This window comes from Solanum lycopersicum, chromosome 6 (genome assembly GCF_036512215.1).
Source record: "Solanum lycopersicum chromosome 6, SLM_r2.1".
NCBI classification, from domain to species: domain Eukaryota; kingdom Viridiplantae; phylum Streptophyta; class Magnoliopsida; order Solanales; family Solanaceae; genus Solanum; species Solanum lycopersicum.
The window spans coordinates 19,712,422-19,734,840 of NC_090805.1; the positions used below are offsets into that span (position 1 = coordinate 19,712,422).

Below are 22,419 nucleotides of genomic sequence, written 5' to 3' on the forward strand. Positions count from 1 at the left end.
ACAACGAGAACACCGAGGCAAAGGTGGCCTCGACTGGCTCAAACCCCTGCCCATCTGTGACCCTGACGCCCTAGAGCTCTGACCAGGTTCCGAATATCCCATACGATCAAACCCCCTACCCATGAAACGTGGGGGTGCACTCTGTGCTGGCTGGGAAGAAAATCTAACATGCTGCTGAGACTGCCTGCTTTGAAACTCGTCAGGATAACGTGCTGATCTAGCCCTCTTATGCTGGCCTCTATTATAATCTCTATCTGGCTGACGTCCCCGGTGCCGATCCTCTACCCCCTGTGCAAATGCCTGCACCCGAGCGATGTCCATACCTGGCTGAAGAGTCACTGCCATACAACCGTCAATCATATAACGATCCAATCCCATCACATAACGATGTACCGTATCTGCCATATCAGCCACAATAGTAGGCGCATGCCTAGCAAATGAATCAAACTCGAGGCTATACTCTCGAACGCTCCTGCCATTTTGCTTCAAACGCAAGAATTTATCGACTCTAGCTCGCTTCATCTCTGGAGGCAGGAAGTGGCCCTGGAAAGCCTCCACAAATTCATCCCATACCGCTGGAGGGGCACCCTCACCCCTAGATAACTCCCAAGACTCATACCAATTAATAGCTACATCCCGCAAACGATACGTAGCCAACTCAACAGACTCGGTCTCCGAAGCCTTGATTATCCTCAATGTACGCTGCATCTGACGAATAAACTCTTGCGGATCATCCTGTGGCCTTGACCCAAAGAACTCTGGAGGATTACAACTTAAGAAGTCACGAGCCCTTAAGCTATCAGATCTGTCCGCATGATCAACTCCTAGTCCATGCCTGCGAGCCTGATCTGCCACTAATCTAGTCAGCAATTAAACCGCATCTCTCATGGCCCTATCCTCCGCCCCTGACTGAGGAGCTGGAGGTTCAGATGTTGTGGCCTCGGGGGCTGGTGGTGTCCCCCGAACTGGAGCTGCTGCTGCTCTAAGCTCTTCTGGCGGTGGGGGTGTAGCAGAGCTCTCCGACTGGAGCATAATACCAGGCATAGACTAGGCACGGGCCCTAGTAACTCTTCGGGTCTGACTAGTACCTTCTGCTACCGATTTTCCCTTCTAGGCGGCTGTCGCTTTCTTTGGAGGCATAGGTGAAAACACATGGATTCGTTAGAGAGGGATTATCCTGTTAATATAGCTCTATCGCACGATCTAGAATAAGAAGAAAGAATGACATCATAAATGTCCTGTAGCTTCCTGTTTATAGATGTGGTGCACAACACACCGATAAACAAGACTCTACTAGACACGGTCTGTAGACACTTTTGAGGAAGAACCGCTCTGATACCACTCTTTGTCACGACCCAACCCGATAGGCCGTGATTAGTGCCCGTTTTGGACACCCACATACAAACCTGCTAAGTATGACCAACTGAAACTAAGACAATATGGAATTTAATCAAATCAAGCCAACCCCAACGTCATATATATATATAAGAGGACCTGTCTCATAAGGAGTCATAACCATTCAACCATAACAGCATACGCGAGCCGACAAGGCCGCCACTATTCAAAGCATAATGATGTACACAGCCGACAAGGCTGCCCCTGTACAAGCGGACATCCCAAACAAACCATGTCCAGACCATTATCCAAAACATATATATACAACCCACATAATGCCCACAGACCTCTAAGGGTACATTAGTGAAACTCGACGGGACAGGGCCCCGCCATACCCATAGACGAGCAAAAGACTACACAAAAGTTATGTACCAAAACGAATGGGCTCCGGAACAGTGGAGCTCTCCCAATCAGCAGAGTAGATATCCTAGGCGGGAGGATCACCGAACTGCGCGTCTACACCTGCGGGCATGAAACGCAGCCCCCCGAGGAAAGGGGGGTCAGTACGAACAATGTACTGAGTATGTAAAGCATAAGGTAAAGATGACAGGATACCAATGTGGCAACTCGAAAAAAAATATCGCTACACATATACTTTTTAAGTGAAAATCATGCATATATTTAACATTTAAGGTGCCCAGCTTCCCTAGTAAGGGGCTCGGCAAAATAATCATCACGTCATCTCCGTCATCATCATCATCATAACCATCCTCATCACCAATCATATATATAATATACATACCCGGCCCTCTAGTGAGGAACTCGGTGACATATGCAAGAAACTCCGCACGAACATTACCCGGCCCGGGACTTGGTGAAATGATAAATGACTCTATGCACGAGCAGAATATTATGAGCAACCATATGCAATTAAAATCATTTCTTATAACTCAATAGAACAATCAACGTGAACCAGCAAGGAGTATTACCAAAGATTAATGTTTTATCAAGATTATGAACCTTTAATACGATATGAAAACGTAAAATTTCAATGACTCTAAGAAGCATTACCATAGATATTAGAGATCATCATATCCTTAGACATAACCGATATATAGAGGAATAATTGTGGAAGCAAGAATATACATCACCTAGACGCTTTAGAGGTAAGTATCAAATCTGTGCGTTATTCGCTTATTTTTAAAAGTCATGCCAAACAAAGAAAGAAGGGACAGCGTTACATACCGTATAATCGAGCCGCACGTCCAATATTTACTGCTCAAGCTATTAATCTATAACAAGCAACAATCGTGCCGCAATTAGATAAACATCGTGCTTTACTTTCTTGTAAGCTAGCTAATAATCTAACGAAAATTCGGCAGCACCTCCCCTATTTTCCTTACTTCGTCCCAATCCGACAACAATCCAAATTATCCACAACAATACCAATAACACATATAACCCAAAGAATCATATTAAACAGCCCCCTCCCCAAAACAGTTCCATCTCGGCAACTATATCAGCGAAGCAACGACACACCGAGTGATAACTCGTTTTATAATTCGTAACACATCTACCTTATCGTATTCATCCTTTGGAGTATATACTCATAATCACATTCAACATATACATAATGCCAAAACATAATTTTCCTGCAGTTTGCTTTAATCAAAACAGCCCAAGCACCAACACGACACCACTAATAATCCGATTATGGTTTCCATTCATACTTAGTACATTCAATAACTAAAACAAACTTCCTAAGCTACTGGTCACGCCCCCTTCTTAAAATTAATGGATAATTAACAAGGGTATTCTAAAGAATTAACACACCAAACAAGGAGATTACTAACCAAATTATTTGCAGCTGCTGGCCAAGAGTTGCAGGGTTGGTTTCTCCATTTCCATGGCTGCCTAAGACAAGTGGTGAAGAAGAAGATGATATGCAGCAATGCATTTCACCACTTTATATAGCATGGAGTGGATTTCTCCACCTCATTTAATAGTATGAAGTGGAGGCAGCCCCCCTCTACACCTGTCCACTAAGGCCAGCCCACAATCTGATCCCTTTTTAATTTTTTTGCCTTGAGTGGTGGGGCCCATTGAATTAAATCAGTCCAAATTAGCCACTAATTAATCCCTCACTTAAATTTAATGGCACTTACATTATCCAACTCATACTTAATATCACATTTGGAAATAACATCCTTGCCTAATATTTCTTTACGTCTTCTAGATCACGATGCGCACTACGTATATAAATAAAATACGAGGCATAACAGGAAGTGCCCGTCGGCTAACCTTGGACCGTAAGTCGAGGTCTCATAGGTCAAGACTGCAACTTATCAATGAAATTTTACTTGATTAATTTAATTAATTTACGTATGTAGGGCTATTTAGGGGTTAAGGGTTGATTATTTATATTTGTTAAGAAACTATACATTACCCTAAGCCTAAACCCAACTTAACATTTCATAATACCTATACCCAAATTGCTCTTCCTTCTCTCTACTTTCTCTCTACCAAACAAGAATCCATAGAATACCAAGGTATATGGGTTCTAGGGCCAAAAGAAGGTCATTTTTCTCCATCAATATTCAAATAATATTAACGTATGAGAACCTTTTCCATTTGGGATTCCTTTCAACAAAGGGTTGATCAGAAATTGATTTTCAAAAAGATGATTTCATATGGGTTTTTTCCTAATATGAATATCGTCTAAATTGTATTTTTATGGTTTCTTTTTATTATTATGATTAGATTATGATGTACTATTTTTTCAATTACATTTTTTATTGATGAATTAACCTATTATGTGGAATAGATCATGAATTTACTAAAATTCCCCTTACCCTAGGTGATGAACTCATGTGGTGCAATTGAGTTAGTTATTGTGTTAATTACTGTTGTATGATTTTGTTAGTCCAATTGATGGATTAAATTGTATCGGTTGAGGGTAAGACCATTAAAGATGGCCTTTGAAGGAGAAATTGGTAAGACTTCATGATCTTGAACTTTTACTTAAATTGTGATGGCTTTGACTTTGTGATGTAGTTCAATTGAAGCATGCCTTGTAATTTAATTAGTTAGTGTTAGTTTGATGATGATATTAAAATGTCTTGATTATGTGATTGTGAGATAATGCTTATGATGTAATGATATAAGTGTCACGACCCATCCCGATAGGCTGGGACTAGTGCCCGTTTTGGACACTCACATACAAACCTGCTAATTATAACCAACTGAAACTACGACTATATGGAATTTAATCAAATCAAGACAACCCCAACGCCATATATATATATATATATATATATAATGGGCATGTCTCATAAGGAGTCATAACCATTCAACTGTAACAACATACACGAGCCAAAAAGGCCACCACTATCCAAAGCATAATAGCATACGCAAGCCGACAAGGCTGCCCCTACACAATACATAATGATGTACGCACCCGACAAGGCTGCCCATGTACAAGCGGACATCCCAAACAAACCATGTCTATACCATTATCCAAAACATATATATACAACCCACATAATGTCTACAGACCTCTAAGAGCATAGTAGTGAAACTCGACGGGACAGGGCCCCCGCCATACCCATGGACAAGCAAAAGACTACACAAAAAGTTACGTACCAAAACGACTAGTCTCCAGAACAGGAAAGCTCTCCCAATCAGCAGAGCAGATATCCTAGGTAGGAGGATCACCGAATTGTGCGTCTACACCTAGAGGCATGAAACGCAGCCCCCTTGAGGAAACGGGAGTCAGTACGGACAATGTACTAAGTATGTAAAGCAGAATGTAAAGATGATAGGATACCAATATGGTAAGTTGAAACAAAATACCGCTACACATGTACCCTTTTAAGTGAAAATCATGCATATCTTTAACATATAAGGTGCACAGCTTCCCTAGTAAGGGGCTCGACAAAATAATCATCACACATCTCTGTCATCATCATCATCATAACCATCCTCATCATCAATCATATATATAATATACATACCCGGCCCTCTATTGAGGGACTCAGTGACATATGCAAGAAACTCCGCATGAACATTACCCATCCCGGGATTCGGTGAAATGATAAATGACTCTATGCACGAGCAAAATATTATGAGCAACCATATGCAATTAAAATCATTTCTTATAACTCAACAGAACAATCAATGTGAACCAGCAAGGAGTATTACCAAAGAATAACGTTTTATGAAGATTATGAACCTTTAATAAGATATGGAAACGTAAAATCTCAATGACTCTAAGAAGTACTACCATAGATATGAGAAATCATTAAGCCTTAGACATAGCCGATATATAGAAGAATAGTTGTGGTAGCAAGAATATACGTCACCTAGACGCTCTAGAAGTAAGTATCAAACCTGTCCGTTATTGGCTCATTTTTAAAAGTCATGCCAAACAAAGAAAGAAGAGGTAGCGTTACATACCGTATAGTCGAGTCGCACGTCCAATATTTACTTCTCAAGCTATTAATCTATAACAAGCATAAATCGTGCCGCAATTAGATAAATGTCGCGCTTTACTACCTATTGTAAGCTAGTTAATAATCTAACAAAAATCCGGTAGCACTTCCCCTAATTTCCTTACTTCGTCCCAATCCGACAACAACCCAAATTATCCACAGTAATACCAACAACACATATAACCCAATGAATCGTATTAAACAGCCCCCTCCCCCAAAACAGTTCCGTCTCGGCAACCATAGTAATGAAGCAACAACACACTGAGCGATAACTCCTTTTATAATTCCCAACACATCTACCTTATCGTATTCATCCTTTAGAGTATATACCCATAATAACATTTAACATATACATAACGCCAAAACAGAATTTCTCGCAGTTTGCTTTAATCAAAACAGCCCAAGCACTAACACGACACCACTAATAATCCGGTTATGGTTTCCGTTCATACTTATCATATTCAATAACTAAAACAAACATCCTAAGATACTGGTCAGGCCCCATTCTTAACATTAATGGCTAATTAACAAAGGCATTCTAAGGAATTAACACACCAAGCAAAGAGATTACTAACCAAATTCTTTTTAGTTGCTGGCCAAGAGCTGCATGGTTGGTTTTCTCCATTTCCATGGCTGCCTAAGCCAAGAGGTGAAGAAGATGATATGTTGCATTGCATTTTACCACCTCATTTATAATATGAAGTGGAGGCAGCCCTACTCTACACGTGTCCCACTAAGGACAGCTCCCAATTTGATCCCTTTTAATTTGACTTGAGTGGTGGGGCCCACTAGATTAATTTAATCCTAATCAACCACTAATTAATCCCTCACTTAAAGTTAATGACACTAATATTAGCCAAATCATACTTAATAACTCATTTGGAATAAACATCCTTGCCTAATATTTCTTTAATCACTTGGAACATAAAATAAATTCTTATTCTCCGGACTTACATCTAATAGTTCATGACGCGCATTACATATAAAAATACGAGGCATACCATCCTTCCCCCGTTAGTAATATTCGCCCTAGAATGTTAAGTTAGCATCTTACAAAAAAAAAGTTCCAACGAGGTCTCTCTAACAGTTATACCTATCAACATGCATTCCGTAACTTACAGATGCCTCACAGAGTCACAACTTACTACATAACGTTGTTTATCAATTAATATAGTCAAGCTTGGAATTGAATTACCTGCAGGTAGGGGGAACAAGTAAGGATACTTATTCTTCATTTCGTCTTCCGCTTCCCTCGTCCCTATTATTATTTTGCCACAACACTTTGACGGAAGCCACATCCTAAGTACGTAACCTTTTTAACTTGACGATCAAGTATAGCTAAGGGTTTCTCCTCATATGACAACTCCTCTATTACCTGAACATCATCTATAGGGAATACTCTAGAAGGATCATCAATATATTTACGTAGCATCTATATATGGAAGACGGATGTACCACCTCCAATTCAGATGGTACATCCAACTCATAGGTAACCTTGCCTATCATATCAACAATCTGATAAGGCCTAATGTATCTCGGGCTGAGCTTCCCCTTCCTGCCGAATCTCATCACACCCTTCATGGGTGATACCTTCAGGAATACCCAGTCACCAATCTGAAACTCCAAATCTCGACGCTGATTATCTGCATATGACTTCTGTCGAATCTTGACTGCTAATAATCTTTCTTGAATAAGCTTCACCTTGGAAACAGCTTGCGAAATCATATCCGGGCCTATTAACTTAGTCTCGCCAACATCAAACCAACCAATAGGTGACCTTCACTTCCTCCCATATAAGGCCTCGTACGGTGCCATCTAGATACTAGAATGGTAGTTGCTATTATAAGCAAACTCAATGAGCAGCAAGTGGTCATCCCAGCTACCTTTAAAGTCAATAATACATGCCTGCAACATATCTTTGAATGTCTGAATAGTACGCTCAGCCTACCCATCAGTCTGAGGGTGAAATGTTGTGCTAAGGTTCACCTGTGTCCCCAATCCCTTCTGAAACGATCTCCAAAAGATGGCTGTAAATTGAGCTCCTCTGTCTGATATAATGGACGTGGGAACCCCCATGAAGTCTCACTATCTCCCTGACATACAACCTAGCATAATCTTCATCCGAATAAGTAGTCGTGACTAGAAGAAAATTGGTCGATTTTGTCAGCCTATCTACAATAACCCATATAGAGTCATACTTCCATTGAGTGCGAGGTCATCCTGTAATGAAGTCCATATTAATCATCTCCCATTTCAAAGTCGGGATCTCTATCTCCTGTAATAATCCGCTAGGCTTTTGATGTTTGATCTTGACTTGTTGATAATTCGGGCACTGAGCAACAAACTCTGCTATATCCTTTTTCATGCCATCCCACCAGTATAAGCATATGAGGTCATGATACATTTTCGTTGACATTGGGTGAATAGAATAACGGGCAGAGTGTGCCTCTCCCATAACTTGCCGTCGTACCCTCGCAATATCGGGTACACACAATCTGCCTTCATATTGTAACACTCCGTCAGGTGTAACCTTAAATGGGGTCTTTTCCTTTTTAAGAGTTGCATATCTATACTGTGAAAGAATAGGGTCCTCGTATTGGTGTCTCTTTACCTCATCTATGATTGAGGACTCAGCAACCTCTCGAATAGAAACTCCACTATCTTCTGAATTAGCTAGACGAACTCCAAGGCTGGATAGCCGCTGAATCTCCCGAACCATCTCCCTCCTTTATGGTTGTACATCTGTCAAGGTACCCATGGACTTACGGCTAAGAGCATCAGCTACAACATTCGCTTTCCCTAGATGATATAAAATATCAACATCATAATCCTTTAGCAACTCTAACCACCGCCTCTGTCGTAAGTTCAACTCCTTCTATTTAAAGATATATTGGAGACTCTTATGATCTGTATAGATGTCCACATGGACACCATATAAATAATGCCTGCATATTTTCAAGGAATGAACCACGACTGCTAACTCCAGATCGTGAGTAGGATAATTCTTTTCATGCTTCCTAAGCTGTCAGGAGGCATAGGCTATAACTTTGCCATGCTGCATCAATACACATCCTAGACCAACAACCGAAGCATCACAATAAATAACATAGCCGTCTGGTCCCTCCGGAAGAGTTAGGATTGGAGCTGTAGTCAATTTGTCTTTCAATAGTTGGAAGCTTCGCTCACAAGCATCAGTCCACTAGAACTTGGCTGCCTTTTGAGTTAGCCTTGTCAAAGGTGCTGAAATTGAGGAAAACTTTTGTACGAATCTCCTGTAATATCCTGCTAACCCCATAAAGTTGCGTACCTCAGTAGGTATCGTAGCTCTGGGCCAAGTATTTACCGCCTCAATCTTCGCGTGTCTACCCGAATACCATCAGCTCCAATAATATGCCCCAAGAATTCCACTGAAGTCAACCATAACTCTCACTTTGAAAACTTAGCATACAACTTCTGGTGCTGAAACAACCTAAGTACTGTCCATAAATGGTCTTCATGCTCCTCTTCTGAACGTGAATAGACTAGAATATTGTCTACAAATACAATAACAAACATATCAAGGTATGGTTTAAATACTCAATTCATTAAATCCATAAACACCGCTGGAGCATTAGTCTTCTCAAAAGACAGCACTCTAAACTCATAATGCCCGTATCGAGTCCGGAATGCCGTCTTTGGAATGTCTGCCTTCCTTACCCGCACCTGATGATAACCTGACCGCAAGTCTATCTTTGAAAAACACATAGCACTCTGCAACTGGTCAAATAGATCATCAATCCTTGGCAGGGGATACCTTTTCTTTACTGTTACTTTGTTCAGCTGCCTATAATCAATACACATCCGCAGTGACCCATCCATCTTCTTCACAAATAGTACCGGTGCTCTCCAAGGTGACGTGCTAGGCCTAATGAAGTCGTTTTCTAGAAGATCCCTCAATTGCTCTTTCAATTCTTTCAACTAAGCAGGTGCCATTCTATAAGGAGGTATAGATATAGGCTGGGTATCTGGCAGTACATCTAGAGTAAACTCTATCTCTCATTCTGGAGAAAGGCCTGGAAGTTCCTCTGTGAATACATCAGGAAATTCATTAACTACCCAGACTGATTGAAGAGTCGGTGCCTCTTCCTTTATGTCATGCACCCGAACAAGATGATAAATATAGCCTTTTCTAACCATCTTCCCGGCCTTAAGGTATGAAATGAACTTACCTTTTGGCGATACTGTACTCACCTTCCACTCTATAATCGGTTCCCCTTGAAATTGAAATTGAACTATCTTTCCTCTGCAATCAACATTAGCATAACAAGCAGCCAACCAATCCATGCCCATGATAATATCAAACTCAATCATACTTACTCTATTAGATCTGATACGGTACGACGAATATATATAATGACTGAACAATTCTTATATACTCGCGTAGCTATGACAAAATCTCCTACATGTGTAGCTACCTCAAACGGTTCTATCAACTCAGACTCTACTGCGATCCTACTAGCAACGAAGGGAGATATAAATGATAAGGTGGAACCTGGGTCAATCAATGCATACACACTTCGGGAGAATAGTGATAATATACTTGTGATCACATTAGGTGATGCCTCCTGATCCTGCTTACTAGTCAAAGCATATATACGGTTCGAGGGACCGCTAGAACTGGAAGCTCCACCACATTCTCTACCACGACTTGCTGGCTCCTGAATACCCTGCCTCGTAGGGCGCATAGCCACAAAAGAAGATGAACCATCAACGGACCCAGTAGGCTGTGCCATACCACCTGCACTACCTCTAAGGTGACACTTCCTCATAGTATGACCATGAAGGCCGCAAGAAAAACACGCACATGTATCCCAATGACATTTCCCAGGTTGGGACCTACCACAGCGAGAACACCGAGGCAAAGGTGGCCTCAACTTGCTCAAACCCCTACCCATCTGTGACCCTGACTCCCTAGAGCTCTGACCAGCTTCCAAATATCCTGTACGATAGAACCCCATACCCATGAAACGTGGGGGTGCAGTCTATGCTGGATGGGAAGAAAATCTAACATGTTGTTGAGACTGCCCGCCTCGAAACTCGTCAGGATAACCTGCTGATCTAGCCCTCTTATGCAGGCCTCTATTATAATCTCTATCTGACTGACGTCCCCGGTGACGATCCTCTACTCCCTGTGCATATGCCTGCACCCGAGCAATGTCCATACCTGGCTGAAGAGTCACTGCCATACAACTGTCAATTAGATAACGATCCAATCCCATCACATAACGATGTAACCTATATGCCATATCAGCCACAATAGTAGGCACATGCCTAGCCAATGAATCAAACTCAAGGCTATACTCTCGAATGCTCCTGTCATTCTGCCTCAAACGCAAGAATCTATCGACTCTAGCTCGCTTCATCTCTAGATGCAGGAAGTTGCCCTGGAAAGCCTCCATAAATTCATCCCATACCACTGGAGGAGCACCTTCACCCCTAGATAACTCCCAAGACTCATATCAATTAATAGCTACATCCCACAAATGATACGTAGCAAACTCAACAGACTCGGTCTCCGAAGCCATGATTATCCTCAATGTACGCTGCATCTCACGAATAAACTCTTGCGGATCATCCTGGGGCCTTGACCGAAAGAACTATGGAGGATTAAAACTTAAGAAGTCACGAGCCCTTAAGCTATCAGATCTGTCCGCATGATCAACTCCTAGTCTATGCCTGCAAGCCTAACGTACCACTAATCTAGTCAGCAACTGAATCGCATGTCTCATGGCCCTATCCTCCGCCCCTGACTGAGGAGCTGGAGGTTCAGGTGCTGGGGCCTCGAGGGCTGGTGGTGTCCCCCGAACTAGAGTTGCTGCTGCTCTAAGTTCCTCTGGCGGTGGCGGTGTAGCAGAGCTCTCCGACTGGAGCACAATACAAGGCATAGACTGGGCACGGGCCCTAGTAACTCTCCGAGTCTGAGTAGTACCTTCTGCTACTGATTTTTTCTCTTCTCGGCGGCTGTCGCTTTCTTTGGAGGCATAGCTGAAAACACAGGATTTGTTAGAGAGGGATCATCCTGTTAATATAGCTCTATCGCATGATCTAGAATGAGAAGAAAGGATGACATCCTAAATGTTCTGTAGCTTTCTGTTTATAGATGTGGTGCACAACACACCGGTAAACAAGACTCTACTAGACACGGTATGTAGACACTTCCGAGGAAAAACCGCTCTGATACCACTCTTTGTCACGACCCAACCCAATGGGCCGTGACTAGTGCCCGTTTTGGACACTCACATTCAAACCTGCTAAGTATAACCAACTAAAACTACGACTATATGGAATTTAATCAAATCAAGACAACCCCAATGCCATATATATTTAATGGACCTGTCTCATAAGGAGTCATAACCATTCAATCGTAACAATATACGCGAGACGACAAGACCGCCACTATCCAAAGCATAATAGCATACACAAGCCGACAAGGCTGCAACTACACAATACACAATGATGTATCCAGCCGGCAAGGCTGCCCTCGTACAAGCAGACATCCCAAACAAACCATGTCTAGACCATTATCCAAAACATATATATACAACCCACATAATGTCTACAGACCTGTAAGAGTATAGTAGTGAAACTCGATGGCAAAGGGCCCCGCCATACCCATAGACAAGCAAAAGACTACACAAAAAGTTATGAACCAAAACGATTAGGCTCCAGAACAGTGGAGCTCTCCCAATCAGCATAGTAGATATCCTAGACAGGAGGATCACCGAACAATGCGTCTACACCCGCGGGCATAAAACGCTGCCCCCCTCCCCCGACGAAAGAGGGGTCAGTACGAACAATGTACTGAGTATGTAAAGCATAAGGTAAAGATGATAGGATACATATATGGTAAGTTGAAACAAAATATCGCTACACATATACCCTTTTAAGTGAAAATCGTGCATATCTTTAACATATAAGGTGCCCAACTTCCCTAGTAAGGGGCTCGGCAAAATAATCATCACATCATCTCCGTCATCATCATCATCATAACCATCCTCATCACCAATAATATGTATAATATACATACCCGACCCTCTAGTGAGTGACTCGGTGACAAATGCAAGAAACTCCGCACGAACATTACCCGACCCGAAACTCGGTGAAATGATAAATTAGTCTATGCACGAGCAAAATATTATGAGCAACAATATGCAATTAAAATCATTTCTTATAACTCAATAGAACAATCAACATGAACCAGCAAGGAGTATTACAAAAGATTAACGTTTTATCAAGATTACGATCCTTTAATACGATATGGAAACGTAAAATCTCAATGACTCTTAGAAGTACTACCATAGATATGAGAAATCATTAAGACTTAGACATAGCCGATATATAGAGGAATAGTTGTGGAAGTAAGAATATATGTCACCTAGACGCTCTAGAAGTAAGTATCAAACCTGTCCGTTATTCACTCATTTTTAAAAGTCATGCCAAACAAAGAAAGAAGGGGTAGCCTTACATACCGTATAGTTGATTCGCACGTCAAATATTTACTGCTCAAGCTATTATTCTATGACAAGCAACAATCGTGCCGCAATTAGATAAACGTCGCGCTTTACTACTTATTATAATCTAGCTAATAATCTAACAAAAATCCGGCAGCATTTCCCCTATTTTCCTTACTTTGTCCAAATCCGACAACAACCCAAATTATCCATAGCAATACCAATAACACATATAACCCAACGAATCATATTAAACAGCCCCCTCCCCCTCCCCCAAAACAGTTTCGTCTCGGCAACCATAGTAACGAAGCAACGACACACCGAGCGATAACTCACTTTATAATTCGCAACACATCTACCTTATCTTAGTTATCCTTTGGAGAATATACCTATAATCACATTTAACATATACATAATGCCAAAATAGAATTTCCCGCAATTTGCTTTAATCAAAACAACCCAAGCACTAACACGACACCACTAATAATTTGATAATGGTTTCCGTTCATACTTAGCACATTCAATAACTAAAACAAACTTCCTAAGATACTGTTCATGCCTCCTTCTTAACATTAATGTCTAATTAACAAAGGCATTCTAAGGAATTAACACACCAAGCAAAGAGATTACTAACCAAATTCTTTGCAGCTGGTGGCCAAGAGTTGCATGGTTGGTTTTCTCCATTTCCATGGCTGCCTAAGCCAAGAGGTAAATAAGATGATATGTTTCAATGCATTTCACCACCTCATTTATAATATGAAGTGGAGGCAGCCTCCCTCTACACGTGTCCCACTAAGGCCAGCTCCCAATCTGATCCCTTTTAATTTTCCTTGAGTGGTGGGGCCCACTAGATTAATTTAATCCTAATCAGCCACTAATTAATCCCTCACTTAAAGTTAATGGCACTTACATTATCCAAATCATACTTAATAACACATTTGGAATTAACATCCTTGCCTAATATTTCTTTAATCACTTGGAACTTAAAATAAAATCTCATTCCCCGGACTTACATCTACTAGTTCATGATGCGCACTACGTATAAAAATACGAGGCATAACAATAAGGTTGGTTATGAATTTACTATGAACCATAATATGAAATGATGATGAAGATATGTTGATCTCATATATGAGGGTCGTATTGAAAGGACAATATCATGCAATTCTTATTGAACTAAATGACTATGATATACAAGGGGTTAGTCTCAAATGACCTAAACTAATCTATGATGAATAATAAAGGCTTAAATACATTTCAAAATTGGACACTAGCTTAGCACCGAGTGAACTAGTAGTGAGAAGTGTCCCTTTCAAAGTAAGGAAGGTAGGTTCACTAATATACTCATGAGATTGGGTACTATAATGCATTGTTCATAAATAGGGTCCTAAGCATATCTCTTGATTATTGAACTATGTTTCCCCCATAGGAATACTATATAGTGGCTTAACTTAGAATGCTATGTTCACGTATTGGAACTACCTTGGCAAGTATTCCACCTTCTTTCAGTGTAAGGTTTAATGACACCATATTTCACACTTAGCTCTTGTGATCATTGTTGGTTAAGGCATGTGTTCCAGAAAATAAAAGTGATGTAATAAAGTGAACACTAGCTAGGGTAACCTAAGGGGTTTGACTTAGTCTAGGTAGGGGTATGAGACTATATGTATACATTGCACTAGTTGGACTTGAGGGAAGTCCTAGAAATTTGTTCCTATGTTATATAAACTAATGTTATGCATCTGTTGACTTTAAATGGTGATGATCTTATATGAGGTTAGTTTCACATCTGAACATTCTAATGACCTATATTTCTAAATCTGTTGATGGTCACACATGATAATATGTTATGTGGAGTAAGAAAATACTTATGGTCCTTTGTTTGGTTTACTTAGTTAAGTAAGGTTATGTGAATTTTCTTAGTTAGTGAACATGTAGAGTTTATTTTGGGTTATGAGTAAATTTTTTGAACTTTTGTATAATGATATGAATTCTTGTACATTTTTCCCATTTTCTATGTTTACTACAAAATGTAGGTTTCGGCCATTGAGCTTTTAGGGAGACATTTAAGAAGACTTGGGTTCTCATTTTATATGATCAGTATGTCCTCACATTCCGAGGACGATGCCGCTATCTTGCTATTTGATATTGTATTAGTCTTTATGACACTTTTGTTCGTTCACTCTCAATTGAAGATTATTATTATATAGGGCTCTATGTTGCTTTTATTGTAATGAAGTATGGTCTATGCCCAATGTTGTACTAATTTTAGATTTTTTAATATGAGACGTATCCTAGACTTCTTATGAATCTATATTGGTATATTATGTATGTCAAATAAAAGTAGAAGCCTATGTAGTGCTTCCTATGTGACGAGTCAATGTATACTCCCTATATATCTATATATATAATATATATACTATTTGTAAGCGAGAGGTCTAAGTAAACTTTAATAAAGAAATAGATTAAAAGTTTTGATTTTTTTGCAATTTAACATATGATATGTTCTAACGAATGCTAAGATGCTAGTGTAACTTCTTTTTGAGGATGATGACGCCGATTACGTTTTTTGGGGTGCTCCCTGGATGTGAAAGTTACAAACAAGCCAATAAAGTCATATCGTGATTCTAATTCTTGTGGGGTGAACCTAAGCAGTGAAAATTAGGGTAAGCCTATGGGCGAAGAGTAATAAATGTTTTTGAACTTATTCTTGAGAGCGAGTGTTGATTCAAAGATCCTTGTACCCCAAATGTATAATCATTATGTGAAAATTGAAGTTTTATTTTTAAGTGAGGGCACTAGTTGCGTTATTAAAAAATTAGTCCCTATGTGAGAGTAAAAAAAAAAGAAGCAAAGTGTCTGTTGCATTGCGAATTTGTGTCATGATGTGATCTTCACAAGTTAGACTGTCGAGCATGAGAGCGTAAGATTACACTCAAGCAAGAAAGAGTGAGATTAATTGTCATGTTATTTCTAGATCTTAGAGATGTATTCTTCTATACAAGTATCGTTTAGTATGCGTCAATTGAGGTTGAGGGTGTTGATGTGCCCTGATTTCATGGTATTTTTAATGCATTTCACTTGAGTGTTGAGTGTGTCAAAAGACTTTTTGTAATGATGTTTATAAGTTTTGTGTGTTGTTTTGCAGGAAAGATGTCCAGGCAGCAAGATAAGAAAGCAACTGTAAAAAGTGCAGAACAGGACCTTCAAAAGCCATGTACGATCTGTCATTTAATCGACGGACTGTAGTTGGTGACCATAGATATGAAGCTCGGGCCTTGGGAGAAGATTAGAGAAATTTGACCAAGTGTGGAACCACGAGAGCAAACTGGTGAACGGTCGATTAGTTTAGAGAAGGTTTTAATACCTGACTTTTGAAGATTCAAAATTTATAACTATTGAGGAGCATCGATGACCCTTAGATTGATCGATGGACCATACTATTGTCCATCGTTTGATATAGAGAGGGTGATATCTGGTGAATAAAAAATAATTCTAATTCTTGACTGACAGAAGGAGTCTACAGACCGTTGATTGATTGACGCTCCATCAGTTGGTCCGTATGTTGAAGCCATGACAACTAAACAAATTTTCCTTATTTTAATTCCATTATCGTTTGATATAGAGAGGGTGATATCTGGTGAATAAAAAATAATTCTAATTCTTGACTGACAGAAGGAGTCTACAGACCGTTGATTGATTGACGCTCCATCAGTTGGTCCGTATGTTGAAGCCATGACAACTAAACAAATTTTCCTTATTTTAATTCCATTTTCTTTAGGACTATATTATATACATATAGGTCTTTAAAACTTGTTTTGGGGGTTAGTTACTATTACTATTATTTTATTTTGTGTATTGGAGATTGTTTGTTGCAAACTTGGGAAATTAATCAATTTCCGGATTTGGTTTGAAGGACTTTTGGAAATTTCAAGTTGAATTTCAGGGTTTCTTATTATTGTTGAATATTTTCATGATTTTTTCATTCATAAAAACTATGAATTGTGATGTTTCTAGTATGGGCAACTTAATCCACATGTAGGGTTGTGGAACCATGGATAAATAACAAAGTAATCCTAGTAATTAAGCAAAAAAAATGAATAGTGTTTTTGCATGCATTGATAATTCTTTTGATTAAAAGTTTTTTCAAAGAATTCACGCATTATAACTCACCTTGTTGCTATTGTCCATATCAAGGAGGTAGTAATAGGAAAAGATTTATCAACATAGATTTAGTGTGAAACTATCTAATAGGCTAGTTGTAATACTTGTAAAATGAGTTAGCTAAAACTAGAGCCTAAAACTTGTGTCATGGTCTTTTGAAGTTCTAATATGATTTAAAATGAGGCAAGAGGCAGTGTCCAAAGTTTCATAATGTTTGGAGGTCAAACGTCCATGATGTTTGAAAGGTTTGCCTTGAATAATATTTGTGTTTCTTGGTGTGTTTCGTCAAGTTTTACATGTTCTCTACGGATGAAATTTATATGAGGGGTTTCTAACATGTGTTCTATTATATTAAGTCTTGGTGTGTTTCGTCAAGTTTTAAAGAGATCGGCGGGGAAAGTCTCTCTATTACCTCAACTTTAGCTCAATCAACCTCTATGCCCTTTTTTGAAATGCGATGATCCAACACAATACCCTTTTTCACCATGAAATGACACTTTTCCCAGTTTAGTACCAAATTGCAGTCTTCACATCTCTTAAGAACCTCAGATAAATTGGTCAAGCATCGCTCAAATGAATCACCAACCACAGAAAAATCATCCATAAAAACCTCTATAGTATCCTCCACCATGTCAGAAAATATTGACATCATACATTTCTGAAAGGTTGCGGGTGCATTGCACAATCCAAACGGCATTCTTCTGAACGCAAAAGTCCCATATGGACAAGTGAAAGTGGTTTTCTCTTGATCTTCTGGTGCGATAGAAATCTGATTATACCCCGAATACCCATCAAGAAAACAATACCACCCTTTTCCGGCAAGTCTATCCAACATCTGATCCATGAAGGGCATAGGAAAATGGTCTTTTTCAGTCCATGAGTTCAGTTTACGGTAATCCATACACACCCTCCATCCAGTAACCGGTCTCATTTCATTCTTTTCGTTGGGGACCACAGTCATTCCCCCTTTCTTAGGTACACACTGAACCGGGCATACCCAACTACTATCGGCGATTGGATAGATTACTCCAGCATCCAACCACTTGATAATTTCCTTCTTCACAACCTCTTGCATAGGAGGATTCAAGCGTCTCTGGTGCTCAATACTCGGCTTATGATCAGGCATGAGTTGGATTTTATGAGAGCAAATACCAGGAGGGATCCCAATAATGTCCGCAATGGTCAACCCAATAGCTCTTTTGAACCTTTTTAGTACCTTCACCAAACTCTGAACCTGTTGTTCATCTAGGTCTGATGCAATGATTACCGGCAAAGTGTCACCATTTCCTAAGAATTCATACCTAAGATGAGGTGGGAGAGTTTTTAATTCAACTTTTAGAGCTTCCTCTATAGATGGTTTAGCGGGTGGGGACTCGCGATTCTTCATATCAAGCTCAAATTTCTTCGGTTTAAACCGAACATCACCTCGGTCAAGAGCCGCGACTAATGACTCATACTCTTCAATGCAATCGCTATCAAAGTTCATTATCACTGCCGCTAATGCTTCGACACCTAGACGTTCTTCTATTTGTGTCTCGAAGGTCTCACCCATGTTGTAGGATATAGCAGATGCCGATTGGAGCTCACCACTCTGCCTCATGGACCTACAAATATTAAAGGTCACTTCCTCACTGTTGAACCGAAATTTCATCTGCCCCTTTTCCATGTCTACTAAGGCTCTTCCCGTAGCTAGGAATGGCCTCCCAAGGATAATAGGCACTTCAAAATCAACCTCACAATCAAGAATAACAAAATCGGCCGGAAAGATGAATGACTCCACTTTTACTAGCACATCATGAAGTATCCCTATGGGCCGTTTTACTGTTCGATCAGCCATCAGTAGCCGTATCGCAGTGGGCTTTGGGTCACCTAAACCCAACTTCTTGTAAATCGAGAGGGGCATGAGATTTATGCTTGCCCCCAGATCACATAAGGCTTTCGCAAAATGTAATAGCCCGATTGTACAAGGAATAGTGAACGCACCCGGATCTTCTTTCTTTTGGACCAGAGATCTTGTAGCAATAGCACTACAATGTTGCATTCTATCATCATCCTCAAAAGTAACCGATCTTTTCTTTGTGACCAAATCTTTCATAAACTTGGCATAACCGGGCATTTGTTCTAAAGCTTCTACCAAAGGGACATTGATAGAAAGTTGCTTCAACATTGTTATAAAACACCGATATTTGCCATCCTCAGTTTTTTTCACTAATCTTTGAGGAAATGGGGGTGGTGGCCTAGGCATGGGAGTTACCTTTTTAGGCACTTCAGCATCTTCTGCACTGTTATCTTTTAAATTAGCATCAACATTTACCACTGTATCAGAGTCTTTTGTCACCTCATTCTCATTAGATGGCATAGGTGGGTCAATGGTTTGCTTGCCACCGCGAGTAGTGATTGCCATACAATGTCCATCATTTTTCGGATTTTGGACAGTGTTGCTAGGAAGAGTGCCCGGTTGCCGTGTGTTCACAGTTGCAGATAATTGGGCCAATTGTAACTCAAGTTGCTTAATCGATATTGCATGTGTATCAACTTTTTGCCCAATACCCGCTAGATCATTCCTCAACTCTTTATTATGCTCATCACTAGCATCGAACCTCCTCATCATTTTATGCAACATATCCTCAACTCGCGACATACTACCTCCACCATCCTTAGGAGTAACTTCACGATTTTGAGGAGGAACATAAGGTCCATTTCTGTCGTTTCTGTTACCATAGCTACCCCTGTTGAAGTTGTTGTCGCAATTGTAGTTTCCATCTCGGACATAATGACCCTCACGATTGTAGTTACCATAGTTCCGACCTTGGTTCCCTTGACCTTGGCGCCAATTTTTCTGATTAGAGCCTTGGGCACTTGGTCAGAAACCCCCCATCTGTTCATTTACTACATAGGAATCCTCCTCATAATAACACTCATCGATTAGAGGTGGTGGTTTAGCCAAGTAGTTGACTGCATTAACCTTTTCTGAACCCCCAGTGACATGTTTGAGTACCAACCCAAGCTCAGTTCTCATCTGAGCCATTTCTTCACGAATATCATCTGTGGCTGGGTTGTGAGTGGACTGCACTGTGAAGGTGTTTCTCCCTGTATCGGACTTCCTAGTACTCCAAGCTTTGTTGTTACGGGAGATTTTCTCTAATTTCTCAGCAATCTCAGCATAAGGGCATTCTCCATAAGATCCACCTGCTATAGTGTCCAACACCACTTTATTGTTATCATCCTGTCCCTGATAGAAGTATTCCTTCAATGACTCATCATCAATACGGTGATTTGGGACACTTCTCAAGAATGAGGTGAATCTATCCCAAGAACTACTAACTGACTCTCCTGGTAGTGCCACAAAGTTATTCACCCTGTCTTTGTGGTTTAATTTCTTGGTGACCGGATAGTAGCGTGCTAAGAAGACATCATGTAGTTGGTTCCAAGTGAAAATGGAGTTGTATGGGAGCTCAATAAACCACATAGCAGCCTCTCCCGTCAGTGAGAGAGGAAACACTCTAGATCCAAATCAGGCCTCCCCACACAACTTTTACACACTGCCCTTACCTTAGCTACATGGGCATGTGGATCCTCAGAAGGTAGCCCTGAAAACAAACCTCTGGCAGTGAGCATTTGCATCAGACTACTAGTTACCACAAAAGTGTGGCCTGTGGGTAGAGGAGGCAAAACCAGTGGCCCATCCGAATCTGCTATGTTATCATAGCCTCTGTAGTATGCTTGGGGCCGTGGAGCGGGATTCTGTCCCATCTGTTGATGTTCACCCGGAGCATCGGGTAACATCTGACCATGAACATCAGCCGGAGCTGGGATGTTCTAGTTTGGATCCTCATCATTGATTCCCAAATTACGATTCATGTTTCGCAGTGTACGCTCTAGCTCGTGATCGTAGGGGAACAATGGTTCTCTTCCTCTCCGTGTATTTGGCTTACAAGAAGGATAGTTCTGAAAAGAAATCAAAAACAATAAAACAAAGTAAAATCAAGAAAATATCAACTAAACTATAGTAAGAAGTTCAAGTTAATCTAAAAACTAAATTCCCCGACAGCGGCGCCAAAATTTGATAAGCTCAAACTTACGTCTCAAATGAGAAGTAAAGCGGTCGCGTCAAGTAAATAACCCAACTAGTGAGGTTGGGATCGTTCCCATGAGGAAAATAGTCTAGACTTAACTTTAACTTGTTATTACTATTGTTCGGTTGATGACTTCCTTAGAAAATAAAAGCATAAAAAGGGGGGTTTGTATTTCCTAATGAGCAAAAATAACTAACGAACTTGAAAGAGACACTTAACAGCTTTTAATGTTGGGTTTTAATCAAGTAATCAAAGTAACTAGGGTTTACGTGTTCCCCACAGGTTCATAACTTGATAATTCTAACTATAACAATTCTTTCCTAGTATCTCGCATGCAAAGTGATAAGTTATGTATTTCAAAATCCTTGGTCCGGCATCTAGAAAATCTCACTCTGCACCTTGGTCTGGCTATGTGTGTTGCTTTCCTAACCCTCATCCTTACCTCATATTAAGCATCGTATTCGATATTTGACTAAGTTATTACCTCGTACCAATTAATACTAGCCTATTAGATAGTATACACTAAATCTATGTTAATAATTCCTTTCCTATTATCTACCTCCTTGGTCCGGCAAGTAGCATTAAGGAGAGTTCTAACGTTGATCATCCGTTAAAAAGACTTCTAAGCGAAAGAATTATTAATACATGCAAGACACTATTCTAGAATTGTTATTTTAGCTAGGGTTTATCTCATTATTTGCCTATGGTTCCCACAACCCTAGTTATGGAGATTAGTTCCTCATAGCCATAAACACAATATTCAAATATGTTAAACAAGAATTCATGTACTTACTTCAATGAGAAAGAATAAAGTCCGAAAATTTGCTTGATTAATCACCAAAAATCACTTGTAAGAATCTCTAA

General features: G+C 40.1%; 1 protein-coding gene across 1 annotated transcript; it reads right to left on the minus strand.

The window, feature by feature from the left end:
* Positions 1-7,089: 7,089 nt before the first annotated feature.
* Positions 7,090-7,550, minus strand: LOC138349257 (uncharacterized). Its single transcript, XM_069299574.1, has 2 exons — positions 7,281-7,550; positions 7,090-7,200 (listed from the first exon to the last, which is right to left on the minus strand). The coding sequence occupies exons 1-2, from the start codon at positions 7,548-7,550 to the stop codon at positions 7,090-7,092; spliced, it is 381 nt and encodes a 126-aa protein (XP_069155675.1).
* Positions 7,551-22,419: the final 14,869 nt, after the last annotated feature.

What these genes read in the sequence shown, in the direction of transcription:
- LOC138349257 (XM_069299574.1), bottom strand. Translation starts at nt 7,550, where the DNA reads ATGATTTCGCAAGCTGTTTCCAAGGTGAAGCTTATTCAAGAAAGATTA. An exon ending in TACCATCTGAATTGGAGGTG is followed by an intron (nt 7,201 to 7,280) that starts GTACATCCGTCT and finishes GATGATGTTCAG; the next exon opens with GTAATAGAGGAGTTGTCATA.